Genomic DNA, 24,588 nt, shown 5'->3' on the forward strand with positions numbered 1-24,588 from the left:
ATCAGCAAACTAGGATGCGACAATCACTTGCCAAAATGATCCTCTAAAAGATGGCCTGGAGAAAATGCTATTTAGCCGTGCATGGCAAGAGACAAGATGGGTTGGGGATGCTACTAAGAGGTACTAATGAGTGAAGGACATGGAGGGGGTTTTACGTGTCCGGTGTTTCTCTCATTTGATTTTCGTGATAGTTTTTATTCTCAATTATATCTTCTGATTGCCATTCATCCTCAGTATATGCTGTGACTGTTCTATGAAAGTGAATCAATTGTGTTGCTTGTGATATCTTTACAAACTAGACTCTTTATCATGTAGACCTTTTGTGGTTATAAAGTATACAGTACTGTATATGCATGTTTTGGGGACCAGTTTATGCTATGTTATAATTACACTTCGTTTCTAATAATATCTCAATTTATATCAATTGTTACTAGGTACATTATACATACAAATTCTAAATGCTTTGTTTTTACAAAAATAATAAAGTGGCTATACAGCTTACCTAATGTTTATTGACTTTATCAGTGGAATTTGGTGCCAGAAAATGCCTATCCTATAATAGGTCTCAGGACTCTAATATTGGAAACTCTGTTACTAACCACCTCAGAGTTTCTAGCTACCTTAAAATGCCCAAAGTATTATTGAGAGAGTCTACTACTGTATATTCAATTATTGGAAAGTTTGTTATTAGCCACCTCAAAGTTTCTAGCCACCTTAAACTGCCTAAAGTATTATTAAGAGAGTCTACTATATTCTTTATTCTAATATTGGAAACTGTTATTAGCCATCTCAAGAGTTTCTAGGCACCTTAAACTGCCTGAAGTATTATTACAAAAGCTAGCTATATTCTACAATAGAAATAAACTTCAATACAAATAACATATTGTACATTAAATACATTAAAGCAATGTCAATGCTAGAGCTAGACTCAGAACATATTTGAATCTATGTTTATTGAAATTAATGAACAGCAGTATCACTAAAAATATCACCACTATGTCTTTATAAACTATACTGTTTATCTGAATTATGTATAAACTTTACACTGAGTATGGATACTATAGCTAACTGTACTAAACAATTAAAGTCTTTTGAAAATATCCTCGACTTATGTCGAAAATATAAACGAATTTGCAAGTGTAATGGAAGCTCCCTTTATGCCTATGTATCTATAGTTCACCTACAAATGTATGTGGTCCGTGAAACTGCTACTTATTTTAGTTTCTAAATAAGTCGGTTTTTATAAATCTATAGGGAATACATACCTTAAGAAATTACGAAAGGAATAACTTACCTGCAACTTCACAATAAATACAAAGGAATTACCTTCAAAACAGTGCTATTTATGCATCTGAATTCTACAGGGTCCTTTAGAAAATTATGGTTTCCATATGAGCATCACATGTAATTATCTACAGTGCTTCTACAGACAGTTGTACTCCATTTAAAGCAATGAACTCACTACACGACAACAATTTATACTTCAGAGGTACTTTACCCTCCCTGATTATCCTGATTATTTTTTCAATTGGCTACGCTATTAGACGATAAAGTGGACCTTATTTGGTGAACACAGCTACATGAAGAAGTTTAAAGACATGAAGAAGTTTAAAGGCATTCACATATTTTAAGGAAATATTTTTATCTACATATCTCAAGGATTTATCTGCAGATGAAATTAATTCAATGCGTTTATCCACTTTCAAGTCATCTATTGATGGCGTTTTCAAACGTGCTAACTTAAAACACTGCCAGTTTACGTCGCCATTGCTAGCAACTGAACATAACGACAAGCTTTCAATTTACTCTATTCTTAGGCAAACATCAAACTACTGCGTTGTATTTTGCCATTATACAGTATCCAGTTCTTACCATTTGCCAACATCCCAGCACGTTTTTGTATGACTATTGAAATAAACGAAAAGGAAAAAAATGATTTCAAATGACAATAAAAATGGGATTAAATGACAATAAAAATAGGATTTTAGTCTACAAATGAGTATTGTAGTCACACTAAAAATAATCACAAAAAAAGAGCAAAACAGTAAAAGAAAAAGGAATTCTAATAATGAAATTAGTTATTTCTATATAGTATTATCCTGATGTACATATTGCTCCCCCTTGAAGCTGGTTAAATGTAGCTATCTATCCTAAAACTTTAACATTTCTAGTTTCCTTTCCTTGAAATGGCGATGCCTCACTACTGTAGTAATGAGTTTAAAGGTTTAAAGGCTACTCATGAATGGCAGAGGCAAGGGACAGTGACTTGCCCTATCGAGCAGGACAATGCCCTAGAGACTGACCATATTACAAATGATCAGTTCCAAAGGCCCCTCTCCACCCATGATAGGACTAAGGAGGGCCAGGCAATGGTTGCTGATGATTACACAGGTAGACCTATAGGCTCCCACAAACCCCCCATTCTTACCTTACAAGGATGATAATGTTGCAGCGACCAAAGGCACTAACGAGTTTCAGCGGGACTCAAACCCCACTCTGGCGTTCACCAGTCAAGGACGTTACCACATCGGCCACCACAACCCTATGCATGGATAAGCCTAACCTCCTTTGACTTTCAGCTTGGAAGTTAAAACTAGATCAACAGCCTCTTGGCATCACTAGTAAGTGGGGAAGCAGGGGCTGGCATGTATATGAATGTCAGTATATATAGAAATAACTAATTCTGTTTATTTCCATAAATCTTCAATGACACTCATATTACTGATTTCCACACTTAGAGGTTGGATTGGGAAGGATAGCTATAGGAAATCTAAAGCTATATGCTATGTATACCTTAATTACCAGCGTAATTTTCACTTATAACTAGTTTAACAGTAATTCACAATAAACCAAGTACTGCAGTATAATATAGTTTATTCTTTATTAGTTAATTTTCTTTCTGAACTGGCCTTCTTTCCTTGTTAGAGACCTTTGACTTGTAGCAACTAGCTGTCTTTTATGAAAATGTTATTTTCATTAGTAAAATAAATTTTTGAATATACTTACCCGATAATCATGTAGCTGTCAACTCCGTTGCCCGACAGAATTCTACGGGAGGAATACACCAGCTATCACTATACTAGAAGGGGGTGTACTCACAAGCGCCACCTGTGGCCAGGTACTACAGTACTTGTTGTTGTCGCCACCTCACTTTTTCCTCGGTCCACTGGTTCTCTATGGGGAGGAAGGGTGGGTCAATTAAATCATGATTATCGGGTAAGTATATTCAAAAATTTATTTTACTAATGAAAATAACATTTTTCAATATTAAACTTACCCGATAATCATGTAGCTGATTCACACCCAGGGGGGTGGGTGAAAAACCAGTGTACAAGACTAAAGGATAGCTAAGTATCCCGTATTTCATATAATCAGTTATCCACAATAACAATGAAATAATAAGTACCTGGTAAGGAAGTCGACTTGAACCGTTACTCTGCCTTTAATAAGATCGTCTTCCTTACTGAGCGCAGCGTTCCTCTTGGAAGGCTGAATCAACTCAAAGGTGCTAAAGTATCAAGGGCTGCAACCCATACTAAAGGACCTCATCACAACCTTTAACCTCGGCGCTTCTCAAGAAAGAATTGACCACCCGCCAAATCAACAAGGATGTGGAAGGCTTCTTAGCCGACCGTACAACCCATAAAAAGTATTCAAGAGAAAGGTTAAAAGGTTATGGGATTATGGGAATGTAGTGGCTGAGCCCTCGCCTACTACTGCATTCGTTGCTACGAATGGTCCCAGGGTGTAGCAGTACTCGTAAAGAGACTGGACATCTTTGAGATAGAATGATGCGAACACTGACTTGCTTCTCCAATAGGTTGCATCCATAACACTCTGCAGAGAATGGCTCTGTTTGAAGGCCACAGAAGTAGCCACAGCTCCCACTTCATGTGTCCTTACCTTCAGCAAAGCAAGGTCTTCTTCCTTCAGATGAGAATGTGTTTCTCTAATCAGAAGCCTGAATAGTAAGAAACTGAGTTCTTAGAACTTGGAAAAGAAGGTTTCTTGATAGCACACTATAAGGCTTCTGATAGTCCTCGTAAAGGTTAAGACCTTTTTAGAAAGTACCTAAGAGCTCTAACTGGGCAAAGTACTCTCTCCAGTTCATTCCCCACCAAGTTGGACAGGCTTGGGATCTCGAACGACTTAGGCCAAGGACGTGAAGGAAGCTCGTTTAGCAAAAACCGAGCTGCAAGGAACATGTAGCCGTTTCAGATGTGAAAACAATGATACTGCTGAAGGCGTGGATCTCACTTACTCTTTTAGCTGTTGTCAAGCACACGAGGAAAAGAGTTTTTAACGTGAGGTCCTAAAAAGAGGCTGATTGGAGAGGTTCAAATCTTGATGACATAAGGAACCTTAGGACCACGTCTAGATTCCAGCCTGGAGTGGACAACCGACGTTCCTTTGAGGTCTCAAAAGACCTAGGGAGGTCCTGTAGATCTTTGTTGGTGGAAAGATCCAAGCCTCTGTGGCGGAAAACCGCTGCCAACATACTTCTGTAACCCTTGATCGTAGGAGCTGAAAGGGATCTTACTTTCCTTAGATATAACAGGAAGTCAGCAATCTGGGTTACAGTGGTACTGGTTGAGGAAACTGCATTGGTCTTGTACCAGCTACGGAAGACTTCCCCTTGAGACTGATAGATTCCGAGAGTGGATGTTCTCCTTGCTTTGGCAATCGCTCTGGCTGCCTCCTTCGAAAAGTCCCTAGCTCTTGAGAGTCTTTCGAAAGTCTGAAGGCAGTCAGACGAAGAGCGTGGAGGATTGGGTGTACCTTCTTTACGTGAGGTAGACGTAGAAGGTTCACTCCTAGAGGAAGAGTCCTGGGAATGTCGACCAGCCATTGCAGTACCTCTAAGAACCATTCTCTCGCGGGCCAGAGCGGAGCCAACCAACGTCAGCCGTGTCCCTTGCGAGAGGAGAACTTCTGAAGTACCCTGTTGACAATCTTGAACGGCGGGAATGCATACAGGTCGAGATGGAACCAATCCAGCAGAAAAGCATCCACGTGAACTGCTGCTGGGTCTGGAATCGGAGAACAATACAACAGGAGTCTCTAGGTTATCGAGGTAGCGAACAGATCTATGGTTGGCTGACCCCACAGGGCCCAAAGTCTGCTGCAAACATTCTTGTGAAGGGTCCACTCTGTGGGGATGATCTGACCCTTGCGGCTGAGGTGATCTGCCATGACATTCATACCGCCCTGAATGAACCTCGTTACCAGCGTGAGCTTTCGATCTTTAGACCAGATGAGGAGGTCCCTTGCGATCTAGAACAACTTCCACGAAAGAGTCCCTCCCTGCTTGAAGATGTAAGCCAGGGCTGTGGTGTTGTCAGAGTCCACCTCCACCACTTTGTTAAGCTGGAGGGACTTGAAGTTTATCAAGGCCAGAATAACCGCCAACAACTCCTTGCAATTGATGTGAAGTGACCTTTGCTCCTGATTCCATGTTCCCGAGCATTCTTATCCGTCCAAAGTCGCACCCCAGCCCGTGTCTGATGCGTCCGAGAGGAGACGGCGGTCGGGTTTCTGAACAGCCAAAGGTAGACTTCCTTGAGAAGAAAGCTGTTCTTACACCACGCGAGAGAAGACCTTCTCTCTTCGGAAACAGGAACTGAGACCGTCTCTAGCGTCATGTCCTTTATCCAGTGAGCAGCTAGATGATACTGAAGGGGGGGGAGGTGGAGTCTCCCTAACACGATGAACAGGGCCAGCGATGAAAGTGTCCCTGTTAGACTCATCCACTACCTGACTGAGCATCGGTTCCTTCTCAGCATGCTCTGGATGCATTCTAGGGCTTGGAAGATCCTTGGGGCCGACGGAAAAGCCCGAAAAGCTCGACTCTGAAGATCCATACCCAGGGAGACAATGGTCTGGGATGGGACGAGCTGAGACTCCTCAAAATTGACCAGGAGGCCCAGTTCCTTGGTCAGATCCATAGTCCATTTGAGAATCTCCAGACAGCGACGACTTGTGGGAGCTCTTAAAAGCCAGTTGTCTGACGGAGCCGGACACAAGATCATGGTACTGCTGCACAGTCTGTGAACTGTCAACCATGGGGAAGCGAGGAAGTACAGTGACAACCCGAAGCTGTCTAGACTGTCTGGGTCGTACAGACAATTCCTTATCGGGTTGCTAAGGTTGCCGTACTGCGTCACAACAAGTCACTCCTGCTGGTTGTTGAACGTCTTCCCAGTGACACACTGACTCCGTAAACAAAAAATCCTCTAACAAGGACTAAGTTTGGACTGCATGTCTTGCAACACAGCTCAAGGACTATGGGAGCAGGTGTGGTAACAGACGGGATTAGCGACTGAAGTGGGACCATTACCTTCCCTGGAAGCATGTTATGCTTAAATAAAAGTCCATAGGAGGCTACGCAGCTAAAGGCTCCTCTCCAAATGACAGAGTCCTCAAGGGAATATCAGAAGGAGGGAGAAAAGCACTTTCTCATCTACAGGGACCATATCCGAGAAAAAGCTAAGTTCTCTCAGTGAGGGTTACACTGTGCAAACGCAGCAGACTAGAAGGCAACGTTAAGAAACTGCTTGACAGTCTAGTGAGTTGGCAACAACCAAAGATGTGTGACTGAGAAGCATGCGGTAAGGTATGCAGAGCATGTTGTATGCAGAGCATGCTGTAAGCAGAGCATGCTGTATGCAGAGCATGCTGTATGTAGAGCATGCTGTAAGGTAAGCAGAGCGTGTTGCATGGCGTGTAACATTTCTCAGAAATTCCATGACCAGTGCTAGAGTGAGTAATATCGCATTACCGTCCATTGAAAGTGCACGTGCCGAGGGAATTGATTTAGACTGTTTTGTTGATGAATTTGATAGTCGGCATGATAATCGTAGAATTAAGCTACACTAAATGTACTATAATCTACTTCACCTCCGGAAAGGGAAACTCGCCCTGTTGGCAACACTGCATTACTACATGCATGCTTGCAAGGGGTTTAATATCAACATAATATTACCTTACATTCATAACTCATGATTTTTGCCATATTTTGCGATTTGTTAAAAATATATTGCAAGGAATACAAATATATTTTTATATAAGTAATACAAATAACCTCCATTATCATAATGTTTGAAAATGGAGGTAAGGTATGCTGAACAGCAGAGTCAGCACGAGCTGGAACAACAAAAGTTGTGGTTTCCTCTTCAAGACTCTGTTCAGGGAACACCTGAGGCTCAGTCTGCAAAGGCTGATCAAAAGAAGTAGCAGAAGGTAGGCGCATGGGTGGAGGAGGCTGACTCCTGGCATGAGTGGCTGAACTCAAGGGTTGCGCTTGCTGAGTGGTTGGCGGATGCGCAGTAGCAAGTTCCTGAGGAACAAGTTGAGGTTCCTGAGGTGTGAGCTGTGAGCGAAGAGGTAGTGGCTGCGCAGAACGCAGTAAATGTCTCGCGAGTTGAGGTTCCTGAGGCGCAAGGCTAAGGTGTTGAGGTGTTTGCCTTGAGGAGGGTTGAGCTCGCTGCAGCGAGAGCTGAGGAGACTGACTCATGGATGGGAGAGGTTGTTGTACCTCAAGAGAGTGTTGCCTCACTGGTGGAACTGCAAGTGGAAGCGGAGGAAGAGAGGTATAAGCCTCCTGTTCCCATTGCTGAGGTTGCCTTAAGGAAGGCGGAGGGAGCTGCACACCACTGGAAACAGTAAACTCAGAACGTGGTAAGGTATCCTGAGGAGCCTCAACATCGTACGCCTGGCAGGCAGTACTGCGGTCAGGCGGAGCGATCGCAGGAGGAGGCGTAACCTTCTCAGCCTGACACTCACGCATCAAGACCGTAAGTTGTGACTGCATGGACTGCAGTAGAGTCAACTTGGGGTCGGCAGACACTAAGGTCTGCTGAGGTAAAGCCTTAACAGCAGAGATCTGTTGCGGCAGAACCTTACTCCTCTTAGGCGGAGTGCATTCAACTGATGACTGCGGCGAGTCAGAGCTAACCCAATGACTGCATCCGGGTTGTTGAACTCTAACTTCGTACGTCTGGCATAGGTCTGGACTTTACGTTTAAGAGGTCTTGAGACCTGAGACCAGCGTTTTCTCCCCGAAATTTCTTCTGCAGACGAGCAAAATAAGGGCTCAATCGTCTGCGGGTGGGAGTGACGGTCTCTGTAAGACACGCCCGCAACCACCGAGGATACTTCTGTGCGCCGATCAAGGCCTGCCGAACCCTTTTGCCCTTCGACATTGCTTCTCCCCTGGGCTTGGGAGCTTGCAAGAGGTCCCGGACTGGGAGGACGACTGGCACGCACAGAAGTACCCTCACGCACAACACTGACACACTTTGCGCTAATCACTTATCACTTTGATTTTCTGTTTGCACTTATTTCACTGAACTCGAAACTTTAAGTGGTTTGTACCTGAAACACGCAATTCTATCCTTTCTCAAAAGTTAGTAATTGCGAAAACAGAATTACAATGTAACAGAAAAATCTAATGAAAGATAAATAATTCAGTGGCTGGAAAGAGACTAAACACTAGATCACTCTAGAAACGTTTACCTTCTTCCCCTAAAGAGACTAGGGAGAAGAGCAAAAACGATAACAACGTTACTCGCTTGAACGAAACGTTTATCCTCCTCTTTCTCCCTCCGTCTCTATCTCTCTCTCTCTCTCTCTCTCTCTTGACTTAGAACCTGAGAGAAGAGCCCAATCATATATATCGTTAAAACATATTATTGTTAAAGGAAAAAACTGAAATATTTCCCAAAATGAAAAGTTCCTTTATTAGAATTAAAACCATTACTCTTACTGCAACGTGACACCGTGAAAATTCTCTCTCTATCGTAACGATAGAGCGCAAGTTGAACGTTCTGAACGTCAACAACTGCAGAGACAAAACAAAACGTTAGTTCAACTTTGAAAACAGTACGAGACTATCAAAGAAATTCTTTCAAAAACATTAAAATAGCATAATATGTTAACAGGTAAAACCGAAATGACGGGCTCAATGTTAATTAACTTCGGTACCAAGAAAAGACCGCCTACTATTAGGAAAGGTCGAATATAAACAAATATAAAAATTAATTTTAATAAGTTTATAATAAAAGTAAGTTAATCGAAGAGGCCTATAAAAGGCGGAGAGATATAAAATAAATCTATAACAAAACTAAGAAAGAGAGTCTATACTCTCTTAGACACCAACACTTCCGTCTAAGGGAAGGGTCGGCCATTTAAAGGTGAAAGAGAGTTCATACTCTCTTCGTCACCATAAAAATTAAATTAATTCCAAACGCTAGCTAAGCTAACATAGAAGTTTCCAGTATAGCGAATAGCTGCAAATTTAGAGAAATACTTCACCAAACCGTGAACAATACTCCAAAATCATAAGCGTATCCAAGAACGTCTTGCCGGAAGCACGACAGAGGAAAAAGTGAGGTGGCGACAACAACAAGTACTGTAGTACCTGGCCACAGGTGGCGCTTGTGAGTACACCCCCTTCTAGTATAGTGATAGCTGGCGTATCCCTCCCGTAGAATTCTGTCGGGCAACGGAGTTGACAGCTACATGATTATCGGGTAAGTTTAATATTGAAAAAGACCCCTGCACTAAAAGACAGTATCATTTAACAACTGAAATATTTTGCCTTCTACTTACGCAGACCCTAATTGTACATATTTCTTTATAAGAGGAACTGGTAGGGAAATATATTCCCAACAATGGTTATCTAAATCACACTATTTCCCAGCATGAGATGCATAGAAAATGAGGATCATTATCGCCCTACAATAGATCCCTTGAACATCACACAAAAGCACAGGAACACAGTAAATCAATATGAAAAAATCCCCTATTAATCAATATAAATCAATAAGTTTCTAAAGAACTCCTTGAAGTAAAAAAATATATCTGGAGCACAGTTAGGTCTGAAAGAAGTTGCGGCTATGAGGGAACTGAAAACCAAAGGAGATAGGCTGCCCCAATCACAAGTATTGCCATACACTGCCATATAATCTAAATACTAAAATAGACTGGCAGAGCTATTACAAGGAAGAAAATGGGAAAGATTTAGCTTTAGGATAGACGTCAACGTTTAACCAGCATCGAGAGAGAAGCAATATGAACGTCAAGTGGGATTCATAGAAATAATAAGGCATCTTTTTATGATCTCTCACAAAACAAAAATACTGGATCCACGTGAGGCACATTTACAACTTGGCCATCCACACTGAGAAGATAATGGCCTTTTTCTATCAAAATAATAAATATGATAACCTTAAAATATTAGGAGATAAAGTTACTGATATTACATTGCTCTTATTATCATTAAGAGACTTAATCACACCCCTGCTAGATCGTTGCAAATATACCAAAGAAACTTACTTTCCGATGCCAGAATTCCTCACCAAAATAAGCAAAAGTCTTTTCATAATGATTGCAATTTAAATTACATGCAATATAAAACAGGGTGGACCTATGGCATAACAAACTTGGGGAGGATAACAGTTTGTTTATAAGTACACATAAAATTTAACATTGTCCTTATATAAAGGAGGGAATCACGTCCTGTATAAATTTTTGAGACAAGAGGATAACGTCCAAACAATTCATATCAAACATTTACCGGTACAGTACATATATCCCAAATTACATACCGACATCATTTACTTTTTCATTTGTTTTTGTTGCTTGGAAATAAAGGGAAGATTTTTATGATATCACTAAATAAGACCTAAAATATCTGCCAACATTTAAATTCTGGTAAAGTGGAAGTTACAAGTGATCACTAAATAAGATTGAAAAGTTTACGCCTAAATCTAAAACATCTATACTGTACCACCTCACGATTTTGCTAAACTATACTATAAAACTCAACCGCTAAAGAGATGCTTCTCTCTTACTGAAATGATGTCTATATGATAAAAAAGACAATATAAGGCAAACATTGCTAAAAGCCCAACAATCTTTTGACAATAAGATAATTCTACTAATGAACCACAGTAAAAAGTCATAACTTATTCAAACATTAGTCATTACCACACTAAAAAAAGAGCACTCAAACCAAAGGAATTAAAATTTTACTACTCATAGGTTGAAAAGAAAACTTGTTATCACTAGATAGTTCATCATTACATCGGAATTTGAAACAGACTGAAGACTGATTAATGCATTATAACAAAAAATAAAACTTATTAATTAAAAATTTCCCTTCTACAATACCTGATCCAATATTGAATTCCTTTCCAGACATTATGTGATGCAGAAGATTCTTCATTTCAAAAGGCGAAAGGTTCAAGAGATGGTCTGAAGCAACATCTGGGGCACACTTGATAGTACGAGCCAACTCGGAGGCCATCACCTGCAGCAAGTGTAATTTTCTATCATAAACAGAACTAAAAGACACTTACGATGGGTTTCTTAAGGACTGCTAAGTATATTCAAAATACTTTATGTCTATTGATAACAAAACAGTACAAGACTTAGGATTTAGAAACTGCAACACAACAATGAAGACACATGAACAGACATAGCCACAAGAGTTTATTTTGTCAACATTAACCCTTTCACTGCGAGTGGTGAATTCAACAAAACTTCTGATGTAGCATTCTTTCAAAACCTCACAAACCATAGCTTGTTGATATTTATGGAAAAATTCTTATCAAGACCTTTCCAATGAATACCAACTTGCTATGATTTGGGTCATTATAAAAGATGTTTCGATTTATCCAATTTTGACAAAGTCATCAATGATATAAGATCTCTTTCTGTGTTTGCTTACCTGTATGATGAGCCCCACCCTCAACCTTAACATTTCATGGAACAGGCTTGGCTCTGTACGAATAAACATGGCCAAATAAACCAACAGCTCTTGCGTCAACATTGCCGTCGACTCGTCTGCGCCGTAGGCCCGATGTATCAGTACTCGCAGTTCGGATGCCGGGAGAGGAGCCGTGATGGTTACTTCGTTGTGTGGGGGCAGACCAACTGTCACCTGCTTCTGTCGCACCAACAGGTCTGTCACGGCCTTAGCCAAGTCTTCCACCCTCTTGCCAAGCATACCTGGAAGCATAATAATTGCTGATAAGAAAGCAATGAGAGATTTCCCATAAAATATTACTCTTGATTTAACTACCAAGATTAACTACCTATCTTGGAAGTGGACAGATATATACTCTAATGCTGCACACACAAGAGAGAGAGAGAGAGAGAGAGAGAGAGAGAGAGAGAGAGAGAGAAGGAGAGAGTGTTTTTTTTCCTATCATTTTATTTATGACATTCAAATTTCTTGAGTGTGTGTGCTGCAGCTCATAGCTTTAACTTAAGTTTAATTATATTCATAAATACAATCATGAAAAGATGTATGAAGCATTTAACCAACAAGAGCAAGAGTTCCCTTACCTGCAGTATGTCTAACCAAGGCCCAATGCTTGATGTGACAAGCCCTTTCGTACAGATCCTTCAGTAAATCCTTCACAGTCACGGCTTGACCTTCGATGACAGAACCAGTCTCGTGGCCTAGGCCAAACTGCACAACCTATATTCTCGTGAAAAAAAGAAATATATGTCGAAAATGTTTGTTTAAAAAGACAAATAAGCTTTATTTAGCAAGCATAAATAATATGCAAGTACAGTATTTCATATTTCTTTTAGGATGAAAATTATTTATTTGTATTTCTTAATCTGAAATCCCATACTTAGAAAAAGTGTTACAGGAAAAATTGATTCTATGTGTCAAATACAACATGATATATTTTTTTCTTCTATTAACATGCTGTTTTTATAATTCTTTATGTATTACATTAAGAACTTCAAATACTCTGATTTGAAGAATGTCTTTTACAGATCTCTTGGGTCTAGCAGGATTATGGATTTTAGAATGTGGTAAGATGCATCACTAGAGCATCTGAAGGACAAAAGAGCAGAGGTTGAGATATGAATAATGTGACTTAAAGGCCAAGCTGGTAGCTGTACCCACGAAAATTAAATACAAACATAAATTTCTGGAATTCTCTTAATTTAGTAAGGTAATACCTCAGGATACGAAAGTTTCTACATGCGGAAAACTCATCGTACAAAATGACATACAAAGACTTTTTCGCCTCATATCACGAAAAAATACTCAGGATACGAAACGAAATTTGCCTTGTTAGGTTAGGTGTGTTTAATGATTCAAATGTATTTGGCTCTTATTTCATTCTGTTTCATTATATGAATCATGTTATGAAAACCACTCCAGAGCAAATTAATTTTGTATCCTGATTTATTACTTTACAATTTCTGACTGCACAAATTAAATGCAGCAATGAATAAACTGCGAGTAATGATTGTCAACTGTATTTCCACTGTATAACCAGATTGATATATTGCAATAGAATTGCTTGTGCAGTAGTAGAATGATAAAGCAGGTTTGGAACTGAGAAAACTTTATCTGATTATTTAGAACTTAGTTTTTAACAGAAGTTCAGTTAAGAGAAAACAATCACTCATCTGATAAAATGATGTACAATGTGATGTATATTTGTCAAAATTCTAGTTCTTATCAGATTTCACCTAATATAATGATATAAATGTACATAAATACATATACTAAGGCACTTCCCCCAATTTTGGGGGTAGCCGACATCAAACAAATGTAAAAAAAGGGGACCTTTCCTCTCTACGTTCCTCCCAGCCTGACAAGGGACTCAACCCGAGTTCGACTGGTACTGCTAGGGTGCCAAAGCCCACCCTCCCCCATTATCCACCACAGATGAAGCTTCATAACGCTGAATACCCTACTGATATAAATGTACTGTAGTTTAAAAAAAATAACATACTTGAAGATTGCTAGGTACAAGTCTGATTCTATGGCCTACTGCGGCTGTACGCAGGCCTTATAGATCAAATGAAACTGACTAGATGGATTTAACAATATACAAAATTATGAATCGCATCAGGCAACAATTCTATCTGGTTAAAGCTTGTGAAAATAAAATTAATTACTTTATTATTCATTTGTACTGCTCAGTAAACAGCGTTTCATGTTTAAGAAATGAATGTAAGGGATAAGATTTATATGGCTGGTTAGTAGTAAAAAGGGGGAGAGAGAGATACTGACCAGATAATGTAAGATGTCTCCTTGTTCTTCTAGAGTCTCAGCCTCCCTCATCTGCAAGAGCAACTCTTCCAGTTCCACGTTTTCGTAAACAGCATCGGAGGCCACTCTGCAACACAAAGGTCCACTGTGGTACAAAAAAAAAATGGAGGAATAAAGGATTATTAAAAATCATCCTCATTACCAAACATAAATACTGCCAGAAATCAGTTATGCCTTTGAATCACAAACTACCAAAGGCAACAACTATGCTTAGATTCATGCTACAAGCACTAATACATGCAAAATAGAATAAAAATTTTTCAATGGAAGCCATCTGTCATCATTGTTATAATTAACTCCGCCAATGAAGTTGAAAGGAGGATACGTTTTATCCCTTGTTTGTATGTGTTTGTTTGTGAACAGCTTCCTGGCCACAATTTTAATCGTAGTGTAATGAAACTTGCAGGGATAATTGTTAAGTAAAAAGCTAGAAATTATTAAATTTTGGAAGGTCACGGTCACGGTCAAGCAAAATGTCCTAATTTACATCACGTAATCAGCCATGTTTGGGCATTGTTGTCACAGAAACTTCAAACTCGGTTCATATTTGAGTGTATGAAAATTCCCCCCAATTAACACACGTTAAGGTCAAAGGTCACAGTCAAGGTCGAGCAAAAAGTCGAGAAATAAGCTGTCGCTTTAGAGGTCTGCACCCTACTGAGTGCCCCCCCTCTAGTTCTTAATGTTATTGTTGTTGATAGTAATGAGGTGTTAGCCATTAACGGATTTACAGATTATAATCAACAATTACGGTTTCTAAAGCTTGGTACATGCAATTACTATTTGGTGCAAAAGAAAAAAAATTATATATAACAGGACATTACTGTATCTAGTAGCACATGCTAGAATAATGTTATGCAATGACAATAATATACAAAAATAATAGAATAATGTAACATCACTGTCAGTAACTTTTTATGACAAAAAAATATTCCATATTTTCGTATAACATACTTCAGAAAACCCTTTCTTTGGTTTCTGGAGTAATAAATAAACTATGAAAATTTTGCACATTTAGACGTGTTTTTCATATTCATATAAGCCATATGTTATACTCCTCCTAATATCTGGATTCTGTGACGAGCTGAGAGAAAGGTTGCGACTCAAAGGCAGGAAGCAATCAACTGAGTAACTTTATTAAGAATAGTGACAACATAAAAATCGATCTTTCATATATAAGGTGTAAAAAGAGACATGCCAGCCTGTTCAAAATAAAAACATTCGCAACAAGTTTGATTTTTTTCTTAAGTTCTACCGATTCATCTAACTGATTAGCGCCATTTTACTTACTTTTTCTGCATAACACAAGTTATTTTCTTCTTAAGTCTTAAAGGAATTATCAACCTAATTCTCTTCAGAAGAGAGTCACAACCATTATTCCAACTGTTCTCTAGTCTTGGGTAGTGCCATAACCTTTCACCGTCTTGGATTAGAGTTCTCTTGCTTGAAGGTAGACTCTGGCACACTATTCTGTCTTATTTCTCTTCCTCTTGTTTTTTTTCTAAGTTTTTATAGTTTATATGTGAAGGATCTAATTAAATGTTGTTACTGTTCTTGAAATATATTTTTCTCTTGTACTTTATTTATTTCCTTGTTTCCTTACCTCACTGGGCTATTTTTTTTCCTTTTGGAGCCCTTGGGCTAGCATTTTGCTTTTCCAACTATGGTTGTAGCTTAGCTTATAATAATAATAATAATAATAATAATAATAATAATAATAATAATAATTATAATAATAATCAAATGATAATAACAATAATATTAATAATAATAATAATAATAATAATAATAATGCAGTGACCTTTTATAAGATTCACATTTATATAACCTCGGATATTATTCCATGGACTTCCATTTAACATAAATTGCAAATATCATATCAACAACAAAAGCAAAAACACTTCCTTATTAATTTTTTTCTTCATCCTTCGCATGCAACATGATGAAAGAGATCACCCATGCACTGCAATTGACTGCTAATTCCTTTATGCCTGCAATGACAGGGCATTTTAGCTTCCTCTCTTTTTTATATTAGGAGTTACATGTGTTGTTGCAAGGCTGGTTTGGGGCTGTTGTTGCCTTGACCCAAGTGGCCTTGAGGAGCATATGAAGGAAAAACTCTCTCTCTCTCTCTCTCTCTCTCTCTCTCTCTCTCTCTCTTCATAATTCTTCTCTTATAATTCTTCCCCCTCCCAAGACTTTATAAAAGATAACCCGAAAAGTTCTAGTAATCTCTCTCTCTCTCTCTCTCTCTCTCTCTCTTTCATAATTCTTCCCCCTCCCAAGACTTTATAAAAGATAACCCGAAAAGTTCTAGTAATCTCTCTCTCTCTCTCTCTCTCTCTCTCTCTCTTCATAATTCTTCTCTTATAATTCTTCCCCCTCCCAAGACTTTATAAAAGATAACCCGAAAAGTTCTAGTAATCTCTCTCTCTCTCTCTCTCTCTCTCTCTCTCTCTTTCATAATTCTTCCCCCTCCCAAGACTTTATAAAAGATAACCCGAAAAGTTCTAGTAATCTCTCTCTCTCTCTCTCTCTCTCTCTCTCTCTCTCTCTCTCTCTCTCTCTCTCTCTCTCTCTCTCTCTCTCTCTCTCTCTCTCTCTCATAATTCTTCCCCTTCCCAAGACTTTATAAAAGATAACCTGAAAAGTTCCAGTAATCTCTCTCTCTCTCTCTCTCTCTCTCTCTCTCTCTCTCTCTCTCATCTATATATATATATATATATATATAATAATAATTTCAAATTTATAAATTAGTAAATGATATTTTACAGTGAAATTCATGAAATAAGATCTTAGATTCTATAAATAGAAGTAATTATTTATAAGAATTTAAAATGTCTTATTGACCTCCGCTCGTTGCTCGATATTTCTCATTGTTGTCCACAAACTTACTGTCCTTTCAAGCTAGGGATAAAGGTATTTTGAAGCCTACATATCCTCCTGCTGATTCTTCAGCAGTCATTACCTGATACTTCCTGGTCCTAACATGGGTGGAGAGGTGTGTTATCCACAACCTTACTCTCCTTTCAAGCTAGGGATAAGGGTGTTTTGAAGCCTACATATCCAACTGCTGATTCTTCAGCAGTCATTACCTGGTACTTCCTGGTCCTAACATGGGTGGAGAGGTATGTTATCCACAACCTTACTCTCCTTTCAAGCTAGGGATAAGGGTGTTTTGAAGCCTACATATCCACCTGCTGATTCTTACTCAGTCATTGTCTGATACTTCCTGGTCCTAACATGGGTGGAGAGGGGGTGTTATCCACAACCTTACTCTCCTTTCAAGCTAGGGATAAGGGTGTTTTGAAGCCTACATATCCAACTGCTGATTCTTCAGCAGTCATTACCTGGTACTTCCTGGTCCTAACATGGGTGGAGAGGTATGTTATCCACAACCTTACTCTCCTTTCAAGCTAGGGATAAGGGTGTTTTGAAGCCTACATATCCTCCTGCTGATTCTTCAGCAGTCATTACCTGATACTTCCTGGTCCTAACATGGGTGGAGAGGTATGTTATCCACAACCTTACTCTCCTTTCAAGCTAGGGATAAGGGTGTTTTGAAGCCTACATATCCTCCTGCTGATTCTTCAGCAGTCATTACCTGATACTTCCTGGTCCTAACATGGGTGGAGAGGTGTGTTATCCACAACCTTACTCTCCTTTCAAGCTAGGGATAAGGGTGTTTTGAAGCCTACATATCCAACTGCTGATTCTTCAGCAGTCATTACCTGGTACTTCCTGGTCCTAACATGGGTGGAGAGGTATGTTATCCACAACCTTACTCTCCTTTCAAGCTAGGGATAAGGGTGTTTTGAAGCCTACATATCCACCTGCTGATTCTTACTCAGTCATTGTCTGATACTTCCTGGTCCTAACATGGGTGGAGAGGGGGTGTTATCCACAACCTTACTCTCCTTTCAAGCTAGGGATAAGGGTGTTTTGAAGCCTACATATCCACCTGCTGATTCTTACTCAGTCATTGTCTGATACTTCCTGGTCCTAACATGGGTGGAGAGGGGGTGTTCTCCACAACCTTACTCTCCTTTCAAGCTAGGGATAAGGGTGTTTTGAAGCCTACATATCCACCTGCTGAATCTTCAGCAGTCATTACCTGGTACTTCCTGGTCCTAACATGGGTGGAGAGGGGGTGTTATCCACAACCTTACTCTCCTTTCAAGCTAGGGATAAGGGTGTTTTGAAGCCTACATATCCACCTGCTGAATCTTCAGCAGTCATTACCTGGTACTTCCTGGTCCTAACATGGGTGGAGAGGGGGTGTTCTCCACAACCTTACTCTCCTTTCAAGCTAGGGATAAGGGTGTTTTGAAGCCTACATATCCACCTGCTGATTCTTACTCAGTCATTGTCTGATACTTCCTGGTCCTAACATGGGTGGAGAGGGGGTGTTCTCCACAACCTTACTCTCCTTTCAAGCTAGGGATAAGGGTGTTTTGAAGCCTACATATCCACCTGCTGATTCTTCAGCAGTCATTGTCTGATACTTCCTGGTCCTAACATGGGTGGAGAGGGGGTGTTCTCCACAACCTTACTCTCCTTTCAAGCTAGGGATAAGGGTGTTTTGAAGCCTACATATCCACCTGCTGATTCTTACTCAGTCATTGTCTGATACTTCCTGGTCCTAACATGGGTGGAGAGGGGGTGTTCTCCACAACCTTACTCTCCTTTCAAGCTAGGGATAAGGGTGTTTTGAAGCCTACATATCCACCTGCTGATTCTCCAGCAGTCATTGTCTGATACTTCCTGGTCCTAACATGGGTGGAGAGGGGGTGTTATCCACAACCTTACTCTCCTTTCAAGCTAGGGATAAGGGTGTTTTGAAGCCTACATATCCACCTGCTGATTCTTCAGCAGTCATTGTCTGATACTTCCTGGTCCTAACATGGGTGGAGATGGGGTGTTCTCCACAACCTTACTCTCCTTTCAAGCTAGGGATAAGGGTGTTTTCAAGCCTACATATCCACCTGCTGATTCTTCAGCAGTCATTGTCTGATACTTCCTGGTCCTAACATGGGTGGAGAGGGGGTGTTATCCACAACCTTACTCTCCTTTCAAGCTAGGGATAAGGGTGTTTTGAAGCCTACATATCCACCTGCTGATTCTTCAGCAGTCATTGTCTGATACTTCCTGGTCCTAACATGGGTGGAGAGGGGGTGTTCTCCACAACCTTAGTCTCCTTTCAAGCTAGGGATAAGGGTGTTTTGAAGCCTACATATCCACCTGCTGATTCTTCAGCAGTCATTGTCTGATACTTCCTGGTCCTAACATGGGTGGAGAGGGGGTGTTATCCACAACCTTACTCTCCTTTCAAGCTAGGGATAAGGGTGTTTTGAAGCCTACATATCCACCTGCTGATTCTTCAGCAGTCATTGTCTGATACTTCCTGGTCCTAACATGGGTGGAGATGGGGTGTTCTCCACAACCTTACTCTCCTTTCAAGCTAGGGATAAGGGTGTTTTCAAGCCTACATATCCACCTGCTGATTCTTCAGCAGTCATTGTCTGATACTTCCTGGTCCTAACATGGGTGGAGAGGGGGTGTTATCCACAACCTTACTCTCCTTTCAAGCTAGGGATAAGGGTGTTTTGAAGCCTACATATCCAACTGCTGATTCTTACTCAGTCATTGTCTGATACTTCCTGGTCCTAACATGGGTGGAGAGGGGGTGTTCTCCACAACCTTACTCTCCTTTCAAGCTAGGGATAAGGGTGTTTTGAAGCCTACATATCCAACTGCTGATTCTTCAGCAGTCATTACCTGGTACTTCCTGGTCCTAACATGGGTGGAGAGGGGGTGTTATCCACAACCTTACTCTCCTTTCAAGCTAGGGATAAGGGTGTTTTGAAGCCTACATATCCAACTGCCGATTCTTCAGCAGTCATTACCTGGTACTTCCTGGTCCTAACATGGGTGGAGAGGGGGTGTTATCCACAACCTTACTCTCCTTTCAAGCTAGGGATAAGGGTGTTTTGAAGCCTACATATCCAACTGCTGATTCTTCAGCAGTCATTACCTGGTACTTCCTGGTCCTAACATGGGTGGAGAGGGGGTGTTATCCACAACCTTACTCTCCTTTCAAGCTAGGGATAAGGGTGTTTTGAAGCCTACATATCCACCTGCTGATTCTTCAGCAGTCATTGTCTGATACTTCCTGGTCCTAACATGGGTGGAGAGGGGGTGTTATCCACAACCTTACTCTCCTTTCAAGCTAGGGATAAGGGTGTTTTGAAGCCTACATATCCACCTGCTGAATCTTCAGCAGTCATTGTCTGATACTTCCTGGTCCTAACATGGGTGGAGAGGGGGTGTTCTCCACAACCTTACTCTCCTTTCAAGCTAGGGATAAGGGTGTTTTGAAGCCTACATATCCACCTGCTGAATCTTCAGCAGTCATTGTCTGATACTTCCTGGTCCTAACATGGGTGGAGAGGGGGTGTTCTCCACAACCTTACTCTCCTTTCAAGCTAGGGATAAGGGTGTTTTGAAGCCTACATATCCACCTGCTGAATCTTCAGCAGTCATTGTCTGATACTTCCTGGTCCTAACATGGGTGGAGAGGGGGTGTTCTCCACAACCTTACTCTCCTTTCAAGCTAGGGATAAGGGTGTTTTGAAGCCTACATATCCACCTGCTGATTCTTACTCAGTCATTGTCTGATACTTCCTGGTCCTAACATGGGTGGAGAGGGGGTGTTCTCCACAACCTTACTCTCCTTTCAAGCTAGGGATAAGGGTGTTTTGAAGCCTACATATCCACCTGCTGAATCTTCAGCAGTCATTGTCTGATACTTCCTGGTCCTAACATGGGTGGAGAGGGGGTGTTCTCCACAACCTTACTCTCCTTTCAAGCTAGGGATAAGGGTGTTTTGAAGCCTACATATCCACCTGCTGAATCTTCAGCAGTCATTGTCTGATACTTCCTGGTCCTAACATGGGTGGAGAGGGGGTGTTCTCCACAACCTTACTCTCCTTTCAAGCTAGGGATAAGGGTGTTTTGAAGCCTACATATCCACCTGCTGATTCTTACTCAGTCATTGTCTGATACTTCCTGGTCCTAACATGGGTGGAGAGGGGGTGTTCTCCACAACCTTACTCTCCTTTCAAGCTAGGGATAAGGGTGTTTTGAAGCCTACATATCCACCTGCTGAATCTTCAGCAGTCATTGTCTGATACTTCCTGGTCCTAACATGGGTGGAGAGGGGGTGTTCTCCACAACCTTACTCTCCTTTCAAGCTAGGGATAAGGGTGTTTTGAAGCCTACATATCCACCTGCTGAATCTTCAGCAGTCATTGTCTGATACTTCCTGGTCCTAACATGGGTGGAGAGGGGGTGTTCTCCACAACCTTACTCTCCTTTCAAGCTAGGGATAAGGGTGTTTTGAAGCCTACATATCCACCTGCTGATTCTTACTCAGTCATTGTCTGATACTTCCTGGTCCTAACATGGGTGGAGAGGGGGTGTTCTCCACAACCTTACTCTCCTTTCAAGCTAGGGATAAGGGTGTTTTGAAGCCTACATATCCACCTGCTGAATCTTCAGCAGTCATTGTCTGATACTTCCTGGTCCTAACATGGGTGGAGAGGGGGTGTTCTCCACAACCTTACTCTCCTTTCAAGCTAGGGATAAGGGTGTTTTGAAGCCTACATATCCACCTGCTGAATCTTCAGCAGTCATTGTCTGATACTTCCTGGTCCTAACATGGGTGGAGAGGGGGTGTTCTCCACAACCTTACTCTCCTTTCAAGCTAGGGATAAGGGTGTTTTGAAGCCTACATATCCACCTGCTGATTCTTACTCAGTCATTGTCTGATACTTCCTGGTCCTAACATGGGTGGAGAGGGGGTGTTCTCCACAACCTTACTCTCCTTTCAAGCTAGGGATAAGGGTGTTTTGAAGCCTACATATCCACCTGCTGAATCTTCAGCAGTCATTGTCTGATACTTCCTGGTCCTAACATGGGTGGAGAGGGGGTGTTCTCCACAACCTTACTCTCCTTTCAAGCTAGGGATAAGGGTGTTTTGAAGCCTACATATCCACCTGCTGAATCTTCAGCAGTCATTGTCTGATACTTCCTGGTCCTAACATGGGTGGAGAGGGGGTGTTCTCCACAACCTTACTCTCCTTTCAAGCTAGGGATAAGGGTGTTTTGAAGCCTACATATCCACCTGCTGATTCTTACTCAGTCATTGTCTGATACTTCCTGGTCCTAACATGGGTGGAGAGGGGGTGTTATCCACAACCTTACTCTCCTTTCAAGCTAGGGATAAGGGTGTTTTGAAGCCTACATATCCACCTGCTGAATCTTCAGCAGTCATTGTCTGATACTTCCTGGTCCTAACATGGGTGGAGAGGGGGTGTTCTCCACAACCTTACTCTCCTTTCAAGCTAGGGATAAGGGTGTTTTGAAGCCTACATATCCACCTGCTGATTCTCCAGCAGTCATTGTCTGATACTTCCTGGTCCTAACATGGGTGGAGAGGGGGTGTTATCCACAACCTTACTCTCCTTTCAAGCTAGGGATAAGGGTGTTTTGAAGCCTACATATCCACCTGCTGATTCTTACTCAGTCATTGTCTGATACTTCCTGGTCCTAACATGGGTGGAGAGGGGGTGTTCTCCACAACCTTACTCTCCTTTCAAGCTAGGGATAAGGGTGTTTTGAAGCCTACATATCCACCTGCTGATTCTTACTCAGTCATTGTCTGATACTTCCTGGTCCTAACATGGGTGGAGAGGGGGTGTTATCCACAACCTTACTCTCCTTTCAAGCTAGGGATAAGGGTGTTTTGAAGCCTACATATCCACCTGCTGATTCTTACTCAGTCATTGTCTGATACTTCCTGGTCCTAACATGGGTGGAGAGGGGGTGTTCTCCACAACCTTACTCTCCTTTCAAGCTAGGGATAAGGGTGTTTTGAAGCCTACATATCCACCTGCTGATTCTTACTCAGTCATTGTCTGATACTTCCTGGTCCTAACATGGGTGGAGAGGGGGTGTTCTCCACAACCTTACTCTCCTTTCAAGCTAGGGATAAGGGTGTTTTGAAGCCTACATATCCACCTGCTGATTCTTACTCAGTCATTGTCTGATACTTCCTGGTCCTAACATGGGTGGAGAGGGGGTGTTCTCCACAACCTTACTCTCCTTTCAAGCTAGGGATAAGGGTGTTTTGAAGCCTACATATCCACCTGCTGAATCTTCAGCAGTCATTGTCTGATACTTCCTGGTCCTAACATGGGTGGAGAGGGGGTGTTCTCCACAACCTTACTCTCCTTTCAAGCTAGGGATAAGGGTGTTTTGAAGCCTACATATCCACCTGCTGATTCTTACTCAGTCATTGTCTGATACTTCCTGGTCCTAACATGGGTGGAGAGGGGGTGTTCTCCACAACCTTACTCTCCTTTCAAGCTAGGGATAAGGGTGTTTTGAAGCCTACATATCCAACTGCTGATTCTTCAGCAGTCATTACCTGGTACTTCCTGGTCCTAACATGGGTGGAGAGGGGGTGTTATCCACAACCTTACTCTCCTTTCAAGCTAGGGATAAGGGTGTTTTGAAGCCTACATATCCAACTGCCGATTCTTCAGCAGTCATTACCTGGTACTTCCTGGTCCTAACATGGGTGGAGAGGGGGTGTTATCCACAACCTTACTCTCCTTTCAAGCTAGGGATAAGGGTGTTTTGAAGCCTACATATCCAACTGCCGATTCTTCAGCAGTCATTACCTGGTACTTCCTGGTCCTAACATGGGTGGAGAGGGGGTGTTATCCACAACCTTACTCTCCTTTCAAGCTAGGGATAAGGGTGTTTTGAAGCCTACATATCCAACTGCCGATTCTTCAGCAGTCATTACCTGGTACTTCCTGGTCCTAACATGGGTGGAGAGGGGGTGTTATCCACAACCTTACTCTCCTTTCAAGCTAGGGATAAGGGTGTTTTGAAGCCTACATATCCACCTGCTGAATCTTCAGCAGTCATTGTCTGATACTTCCTGGTCCTAACATGGGTGGAGAGGGGGTGTTCTCCACAACCTTACTCTCCTTTCAAGCTAGGGATAAGGGTGTTTTGAAGCCTACATATCCAACTGCTGATTCTTCAGCAGTCATTACCTGGTACTTCCTGGTCCTAACATGGGTGGAGAGGGGGTGTTATCCACAACCTTACTCTCCTTTCAAGCTAGGGATAAGGGTGTTTTGAAGCCTACATATCCAACTGCCGATTCTTCAGCAGTCATTACCTGGTACTTCCTGGTCCTAACATGGGTGGAGAGGGGGTGTTATCCACAACCTTACTCTCCTTTCAAGCTAGGGATAAGGGTGTTTTGAAGCCTACATATCCAACTGCCGATTCTTCAGCAGTCATTACCTGGTACTTCCTGGTCCTAACATGGGTGGAGAGGGGGTGTTCTCCACAACCTTACTCTCCTTTCAAGCTAGGGATAAGGGTGTTTTGAAGCCTACATATCCAACTGCCGATTC

General features: G+C 41.4%; 1 protein-coding gene across 1 annotated transcript in view; it reads right to left on the reverse strand.

Moving 5' to 3' along the window:
- LOC137623538 (probable phosphorylase b kinase regulatory subunit alpha) overlaps positions 1 to 24,588 on the reverse strand; it is a 50,723-nt gene that overhangs the window by 19,210 nt on the left and 6,925 nt on the right. The window contains exons 2-6 of the mRNA XM_068354373.1: positions 14,051 to 14,174; positions 12,352 to 12,487; positions 11,732 to 12,012; positions 11,173 to 11,311; positions 1,873 to 1,905 (exon numbers count right to left, since the gene is read on the reverse strand). Of these exons, the coding sequence (XP_068210474.1) occupies positions 1,873 to 1,905; positions 11,173 to 11,311; positions 11,732 to 12,012; positions 12,352 to 12,487; positions 14,051 to 14,174 (713 nt within the window). The remainder of the gene's footprint in view (positions 1 to 1,872; positions 1,906 to 11,172; positions 11,312 to 11,731; positions 12,013 to 12,351; positions 12,488 to 14,050; positions 14,175 to 24,588) is intronic.

This window comes from Palaemon carinicauda, chromosome 30 (genome assembly GCF_036898095.1).
Source record: "Palaemon carinicauda isolate YSFRI2023 chromosome 30, ASM3689809v2, whole genome shotgun sequence".
In the NCBI taxonomy this organism is placed as follows: Eukaryota; Metazoa; Arthropoda; class Malacostraca; order Decapoda; family Palaemonidae; genus Palaemon; species Palaemon carinicauda.